At 54.5% G+C, this 8,265-nt stretch overlaps 1 protein-coding gene across 2 annotated transcripts; it reads left to right on the plus strand.

The window, feature by feature from the left end:
• The first annotated feature begins 1,130 nt into the window (after positions 1-1,130).
• FXYD3 (FXYD domain containing ion transport regulator 3) lies at positions 1,131-7,276 on the plus strand. 2 transcript variants are annotated; one of them, XM_024978621.2, is made up of 7 exons: positions 4,101-4,250; positions 5,620-5,652; positions 5,760-5,783; positions 6,346-6,420; positions 6,507-6,543; positions 6,864-6,901; positions 7,068-7,271. In XM_024978621.2, the coding sequence occupies exons 1-7, from the start codon at positions 4,211-4,213 to the stop codon at positions 7,085-7,087; spliced, it is 267 nt and encodes an 88-aa protein (XP_024834389.1). In that variant the 5' UTR covers positions 4,101-4,210; the 3' UTR covers positions 7,088-7,271.
• The last annotated feature ends 989 nt before the right edge of the window (positions 7,277-8,265 follow it).

Genomic DNA, 8,265 nt, shown 5'->3' on the forward strand with positions numbered 1-8,265 from the left:
CCCACCCCCGCAATGGTGTTGGGGGTCGCCTGGAGTCCAGCTGGTGGCCAGTGCAGAGCCACCCCTTTCCTGGCCCTGCCCCTCCCCGTGACCCCAATCCTCCGCCAGCCACTCAAAGGCGCCTTGTTCTCCATCCAGCCCCCAGACAAAAGTCCCTCTGTCTAAAAAGGAGGAATTGGGGGGAGGGGGCACCCCAACGGGAACCAAGTGGGGGCCTGCACAGACCCCAGCCGGAAGGAATGCCATGAGGAGGGCGGGGTGGGGGGGAGGGCGGGGAAGGGAGGCCAGCACAGTGCAATGGTCTTATCCAGGGTAACAGGCAGCCCCCACCCCAACGCCCACTGCAGAGACATGTGGCTCCCAGCACCCTAGGGAAGAGCCCCGGCTGGGAAGGTCCGCCTTGAGCTGGGAACCTAGTGTCCAGCTCCCTAGGCTGTGATGGGCAGGATGGGGAGAGGTCATGGTCTAAGGCCCAACAAGCCCCACCCCACCCCCACCCTTACCCCTTGGGCACCCCACCCCCACCTCATGACCTTACCCCCACCCCACCCCCACCCTTACCCCTTGGGCACCCCACCCCCACCTCATGACCTTGGGCCTATTGGCCCATTTTGCTGACCCTCCAACTGTGTCAACAGCAGCAAGTAGCCTGGAGGAGGACCTCAGATCTCCCACAATGGCCACCAATCCCTCCTCCAAGGACAACGCCCAGTCTAAGTAAGAAAGATTACATTATTACAACCAAAGCATGGCCTTCTCCCATCACCCCGCCAGGCAGCAGCTCTGCTTAAAGACTGGAATATCTCCCCCTTCCCTGTCCTTTCCTGAGGGGCAGGAGATCGGAGAACGCACCCTCCCTGCATGTGAGAGGCGGAGTTCCAGCCCGCATCCTGTTCTCCTTCTGCCCTGCCTAAGGTTGCTATAATCTTGGAGACCCCAGGGGAGCTCCCTGCCACTGGAAGTGGTGGGGGGGGATGAGTGGGAACTGTCTCTTTAAGAGCAGCATGAGGTGAGAGAACCCCTGAGCTTTAGGGAGTCAGACTAGTTCTCTACCTGCCCAGGTTTGCTTAGGGCGTGGTGGCTGTGGATAAAGGCAGGACTCAGGCTAAGCGGCCCACTCTCCCGGAACCCGGAACCCGATCCACCTCGCAGCCTGGGAAGCACGCAGGTGAGGGGCTGGGGCCCTCTCCCTCCAGCTCCTTCTTGGCTCTGCCCCTCTCTCTACTGCTTTCTGTTAAAGATGCCTAGGACCTTCCCACATCAAGGTCCTTCTCTGGGGGAACAGGTTAGAGAACGCCTTTCCTCCCCATCAATCTCTGTACAGGGGGCTGAGTGAGCCAGCTGGGGTGAGGGTAAGGCCCATAGATGGGACAGGGTGTCCGGAAGACTGGTGGGTCTGGGTAGATCGGGGTGTCTGCATAGACCCCAGACTGGATTGGGGGATCAGAGGAGATGGGTGGATGACGATGGACTCAGGGTGTCCTCATGTTGGGAATATGCGGGTCCTGAAGACCTCTAGGGAAAGGGGCTAGAGGCTTCCTGGGGAAGCTCTAAAACAGAGGGGGGAAGGAGATTTCAGGGACATGAGGGAGTCATTTTGCTCATGCCTGAAGGGCCTGGCCACCATCATGGTGAAATAGAGAGACAGACAGTAGGGGGTGGATGGCGGAAACGGTCCTCCCACCACCACTGGGATCTCGGGTTGGGAGAGAGCAGAGAGGGGTGAGTTCAGCCTCCACTGCAGGCTGCCTTCCTCTCCAAGTCTTCACCCCGACCGCAGTCAGTTCTGGAACAGCCGGAGAGACCTCTTTCCACAACAGCCTAAACAGGGAAAGGGAGGGCACATGCCCAAATGCCAGCTCCCAGCGGCCAGCAGTGTGGGACAGTCAGGTGGCAACTTGCAGGGGCTAGGGTGTGGCTGAGACCACCCATCATTGCCCCCTGTGCCGGGCATGCTGGGAGATCCCTGGAGATGGGGCCTATGGAGACCCCCACCAGCTAGGAGGGTTTGGAGGCTCCCATGGAAAGAAGCTTAAGCCCCAAGACTCTGAGTCCTGCAAGACAGTATAGAGCATTAAATTCAATTCACAGGGGTTCTAGGTTGTGACAGCAACGTGGGCTAATCATAGTGCCAATTTCATCAAGCTGCGAAGATTATATGCATGAATAAGTGCAAAGAGCTGAAAAGTGTGCCCAGCGTGGGGTAAACAATCAGACCAGCTCTTATCACCAGCATTAGTGTTACCATGGAGGGACAAAGCCTAGTGTGTTCACTTTAGACAAGTGTCCTTCCACAGACCTGAGCTGGGACCCCCTAAGCCGTCCTGCCCACACACCCACTCCAGCTCTGCCCCTGCCCCCTATTTGGCAGGGGGGGTGGGTGAGGGGCGGGTCCTAAACCCCTTAATAATGTTTCCCAAAGCAACAGGCCCTTTCCTTGCAAGAAATGGGTTTACAGACTGACATTGTGGGTCTGGTATACAGGATGAACGAGGAAGCTAAGAGGGCTTCCCAGGTGGCTCAGTGGTAAAGAACCCACCTGCCAAAGCAGGTCACATGGATTCAATCCCTGGGCAGGGGAGATCCCCTGGAGGAGGAAATGGCAGCTCTCTCCGGTGTTCTTGCCTGGGAAATTCCATGGACAGAGGAGCCTGGTGGGCTACGGTCATGAGGTTGCAGAGTCAGATACGACTGAGAGACTGGGCACAGACACAAGGGCACTAAGCAGGTTCCCAGGATCTGGGGTGGGCACAGAGAGATAAAGGCATCTGTAGAACATTCTGGAAACAGAAAAAGAAACTCAGGGTAGGGGTTCTATGGAGGCTAGAGGAAGTAGTGGGTGAGGGGGCTTCCCAGGTGGCTTATCGGTAAAGAATCTGCCTGCCAAGCAAGAGATACAGTTTCAATCCTTAGGTTGCGAAGATAACCTGGAGAAGGAAATGGCAACTCACTCCAGTATGGTTGCCTGGAAAATTCCATGGACTTAGGAGCCTGGCGAGCTACAGTCCATGGAGTAGCAGAGAGTCGGACACGACCGAACACGCAGAGAGAGAGATAAACAGGGCGCTGTCTCCAGGTGTGCACAGGAGCAGAGCCGGGGATGCAATGGGCTTCCTGCCAGGCTCAGGGGAGGTGGGGGGTATGCTTTGCCATCTGTGAAATAGGGTCTCCAGGGTTCTTGGGAGGTTCCATGAGTAAAAAGCCAGCAAGGTCATTTGGCGGAGCCCAGCAGCGGGTGGATCTAAGTGTTAGCTCTTGCTATCAAGATTGGGACAATCTATGCTGTGCTTTGGCAGTGGGGCAGGGGTAGGGGAGGGGACAGGGGGACGCACGGGGGACTGAAGGTGACGAGGAAGGGAACAGTGGAGTGTTCTTCGTGCTGGGCAGACCTACCTGGGGAAAGAGGAAGTGTTTGCTGCCCCAAGAGCTTGGTGGGAGCAGAGGCAGGGACAGGGGTTGAGGCTGGGACTGGGGTAGAGACAGGACCCGAGGACCAGGGTGGGATGGGTGGGGGTGGGGCAGAAGCAGGATGGTGGGGTGCTGGCAGTGTGGGACAGAAGATAAGGCTGGGGCTGCAGCCAGGCAATTCTTTTCCAGGCCTGCGCCCCGCCCCTCCCTGAGTTCTCTCCACCCCACATCCTGCCCTGAGCAGCCCAGGCCCCAGCCCAGGCTCCAGCCCTGGCCCGGCAAAGTCTGGGCAGGGCGGGCAGGCTCCGAACTGTCTATGGGAGACACTCCTGGGGACCAGGCCTCCTGCCACCTGGCTCCCAACGCTCTATTTCCCACAACACCCCAAGGCCCTGAGAGAGTCAGCCAGGTCTGGTTTAAATCCTGCCTTCTGGCAAGGTGACCTCGAATACCCACTTTCACCTCTGGAACCTCAATGTCCCCATCTGTAAGATGGGGATAACAGTGGGCAGCACCTTCCTCATTTGGTTTCCAGGGTGATTCGCTTAAAGCCTCCAGTCCACATCCAGTGAGTTATTATTGCTCCACCCTCTTCCGGTCTGAGTTCTCACCCAGCCCCCACTGCACTTTCCCACTCCTTATCTCTCAGCCCAGTGAGTTTCAAGGCCAGGCTTTCTGCCCTGGGGTGAGCTGTGTACCCTGGGTGGGGAGCAGAGTAGCAGGAGATTGGGAACCGGAGGCCTCCGGGGGGCTCTGCTGAAGCTGGTCGCTCCCCCCAGACCCCACCAGGCCAGCGACCGACATGCAAGAGGTGGCCCTGAGCCTGCTCGTCCTCCTGGCAGGTGAGTGTCCACTCCTGGACTGCCTCTCCCCACATCCCCTCAGCTGGGTGGTGACCATGTGTGCATGTTACTCTCATGCTATCTGCCTCCCCCATGGGGTGGGGAGCTTCAGGACAGTATCTCCTAGAGGGTAGGGAGTGTCACACTGGTGATTTCAAGGGACACATAAAGGAGGACCTCTTACAGCCAAGGCTCACACAGCTCATCATCGTCTTGATGTCTCCTTGATGACATCTTGGAGAAGGCTCGGCCCTGGGCTACCGTATCTTTAACACTCTTAAACACTTTATTACGAGTGGGAAGAGCTTCGTGGTTATGTGGCAATTACCAAAACCCCCCTGGGCCTCAGTTTCCCCATCTGGACAATAGCAGCACCTACTCAGAGAGTCACTATGAGGATTAAACGAGTTACAATTTGCAGAGCACTAAGGGTAGTGTCTGGGACAGAATAAGCACCATGTGTCTATGCTTTAAATATAATTTTAAAAATATGAATATCCCTTTAACAAAGGGTGAATAGAGCTTAGGCCCAAAGCTAAACAGTCAACTGCTTCTAGCCAGAATTCAGTCCTAGTCTTTTGCTTTCATTGTCTTTGTTTTTATCCATTATATCAAGCAAGACTGGTATTCCATTCAGGATAGTGATGTAAGTTCTTTTTTAAATAAAATGTATTAATTTTATTAAGTTTAAGGTGTACGGAGTTTATTAAGCTCCAGTACTCTCGGCCACCTGATGCAAAGAAAAATCCTGAGGCTGGGAAAGATTGAGGGCAAGAGGAGAAGAGGGTGACAGAGGATGAGATGGTGGGATGGCATCACTGACTCGATGGACATGAGTTTGAGCAAATTCAGGGAGATGGTGAAGGACAGGGAAGTCTGGCGTGCTGCAGTCCATGGGGTTGCAAAGAGTCGGACATGAGGTAGCAACTGAACAATAGATTAAGTTCATAATTAGTAAATCACTTTCAGGGAAATGGGGGTTGGGATGTGCATGTGGCAGACCCAGGAGATGACGGCTGAGAACACCTGGGAGTGGAAGCCATCTGCCATCCCCATAAGACTCTCGCTCGTTTCTACAGGGGGTGTGGGTCAGTCAGATGTCTGCAACATCAGGCCAAAGGCTGACTAGGTGATCAAAAGCCACCCAAATGGAAACCTACTTTGGGGTGGGGCTGAGTGGAGGAAACCCTCACTTTCAAGGTGGAACGTGCAGAAATAACTAGTTTGGGGTTGAAACCCTGTGCTCTCAAGAGGAGGGGAACTGTCCATCAGGGGGCCCTTTGCTGAGGCCAAGGGTTCCATGGCCTTGCTCCCAGCTTTGCCGAGGCCAGCACTTCCATCTCTCTCCTTCCCTGCTTCTCCCCACCAGGCCTGCCTGCCTTGGATGCCAATGACCCAGAAGGTGAGCCAGACTGACTCCTCCACCAGTCCACCTCTAAAGTCTCCCTGATGAGTCCTGCATCCCAGCTCTTGTCCTGGATTCATGTTCTTTATTTTTTTTCCTTGCAGATAAAAACAGTCCTTTCTACTATGGTGAGAGCCTCTGCCCCTCTCTTTGCATCCCCCACCCACCCCTCATACCTATTTTGTGCCAAGGGTCCCACACAGGTTGGGTGAGGGTCTGATGGGGGTGACCTCGGGGGTGAGACTAATGGTATACTGTTCAGTGCCCCAGTTGAACAGTAAAAACAATGGATTAAGGGAATAAGATGTGCCAGTCTGGTCCTTGGGACTGCCCACATTTTCTTCCACATAGCCCTCCCTCTGCTTCTCAGGTCTCTATTCAAATGTGCCCTTTCGGAGGAGTCTTCCCTGGCCACTCTCCCTCAAAGAGCTCTCCTCTGACTTTCTGTCTCCTGGACCTGCTTATTTGTCTTCAGACCTTCTCTCTACCTAATACCACATTAAATCTCTGTTGCTTGCTGTGTGCAAACTGAAAAGTTAGCACAGGGGGATGGGGGAGCCGTCTGTTCTCTCCACTGCTATAACCCACATCAGAGGTGCCCAAGAGACATTGTCAACTAGCTGGGGGCTCGGATGGGGAGGGCATGGGCTGGCATGCCATGCCCATGCAGACCCTCTGGGTTTCTCCTAGACTGGTACAGCCTCCGAGTCGGCGGGCTCATCTTCGCAGGGATTCTGTGTGCCATGGGCATCATTGTCCTCATGAGTGAGTGCAGGGGCTGGGGGGGTGGCTGGCAGGGCAGGGCAGGGCTGGGGGTGTCCTTCCCTGACATCCTCCTCTCCCCCTAACAGGTGGGAAATGCAAATGCAAGTTCCGACAGAAGCCCAGGTAAGATGGGTTCCCGGGGGCGTGCCTGCCTCATGCTGGAGATGCTTTTCCAGGGCAAAGAGCTAAATCTCATAGGAAAAAGCCAGGCTTCTGGGCCCTGGCCTGGAAAATTCCTGCTCCTAAGATTTTTCCAGGTTCATTCTTCAGAGCTATGAATCTTCAGAGGGCCTCAAATCCTGAAATGCTTTTGGTCCCCAGGATGGTATAACCCTGTGAAAAAATAGCTAAGGAGCTATGTCAGGGCAAGCTGAGACTCCTCTAGCCATGAAGGAGAGGAGAAACAGGAGGGATCAGAGATCTCACCACTTTTCTTTCCCTAGCCACCGTTTAGGAGATGCCCCACCTCTCATCACCCCAGGTAAGACAGGGACAGAGTAGGGCTGAGAGGAACACGGTAGGGTGGGGGGAGATGGGGTGTGTGTGTGTGTGTGTGTGTGTGTGTGTGTGTGTGTGTGTGTATGGAGGCACCCTGGGGGGAAATAACTTGATCCACTCTCACAAGCTGACCCTGTCACCTCTCCCAGGCTCCGCCCAAAACTGTTGAGAATGGATCAGCAGAAAGAGCTCCAAGGACTACTCTTTCCCCAAGTCCTGGCTCTGCAAGGGAGCCTGAACTCCAGGATGGAATTCTCCACTCCCTCCTCAGACTGCCTGGCCAGGGCTCCATCTCACCTCTCCCTAGAGGGGTCTCTGTTCAATTTTTACTCTAAAATGATTTTTGTCTCATACCCAAGCAGCCTTGAGCCTCCCTATATTTGCATTGGGGTTTGTGGTGGGAAGGGCAGGAGAAGGTTGATGTGCATGGGGGCTGGCACGGAAGCTGGCAGATGAATCTCTTCACTGGGATGAGACCACAGGCCTGCTTCTGCATGACCTGGTGGATGGCATGGGGCCCGACCTCTGCCTCTGTGGCCATGGGAACCACACGTGCAATTTAAAATGCTCTACTTGGGGTATATTTTTGAGAGTGAAAGGAGCTCCAGCCAGATGAAATACTGAACCAAGTGGACCCTGGGACCATCCCAGGAAAGCTAGGATGTGGAATGATCCTAGTACCCAGGAGTACCCAGATAGCTTGATTATAATAGTGAGGCCCTATGACCCTCCTAGAGAAGGAAATGGCACCCCATTCCAGTACTCTCGCCTAGAGAATCCCATGGACAGAGGAGCCTGGTGGGCTGCTGTCCATAGGGTTACACAGAGTGGGACACAACTGAAGCAACTTAGCCTGCATGCATGCATGGCCCTCTCACTCACCTCAGATCCCACTTCATTATAAAAGATGCTTCCTAACACCCAAATGTTCCTATGAGACCTTTAAATTATTCCCCACAATATAATGGCTACACCTCTAACCAGGCTTGAACTCCCTTATACAGTCTCCAATACCCAATAAGACTTTCAAAAAGTCCCCAAGAGCCACAAAAATGCCTAAAACCCTTCAAGACACCTCCAAATATCTCCTGGAATACACAGACCAACAATAACCCCATGACCTAACCCTCTAACAATGCCTTTATATCTCCTGCACACCCCACAAGGCCCCCCATATGAGCCCACACTCTTTAGAGACCTCGTGAAAGCTCACCAAGGGCAGCCAGCATGCACCCTGGGACACCTCCCCTCTCCTTAATACAGCTCCTGTGACACTACTCCTCCTCCCTACCCCAAACCCACGCCACAGGAGACACCTTCTCCCAATAACCCCACAACAACCAGTGG

The sequence above is a fragment of the Bos taurus genome, chromosome 18, assembly GCF_002263795.3.
Source record: "Bos taurus isolate L1 Dominette 01449 registration number 42190680 breed Hereford chromosome 18, ARS-UCD2.0, whole genome shotgun sequence".
In the NCBI taxonomy this organism is placed as follows: domain Eukaryota; kingdom Metazoa; phylum Chordata; class Mammalia; order Artiodactyla; family Bovidae; genus Bos; species Bos taurus.

What these genes read in the sequence shown, in the direction of transcription:
- FXYD3 (XM_024978621.2), top strand. Translation starts at nt 4,211, where the DNA reads ATGCAAGAGGTGGCCCTGAGCCTGCTCGTCCTCCTGGCAG. An exon ending in CCTGCTCGTCCTCCTGGCAG is followed by an intron (nt 4,251 to 5,619) that starts GTGAGTGTCCAC and finishes TCTCCCCACCAG; the next exon opens with GCCTGCCTGCCTTGGATGCC. An exon ending in CCCACCTCTCATCACCCCAG is followed by an intron (nt 6,902 to 7,067) that starts GTAAGACAGGGA and finishes CACCTCTCCCAG; the next exon opens with GCTCCGCCCAAAACTGTTGA.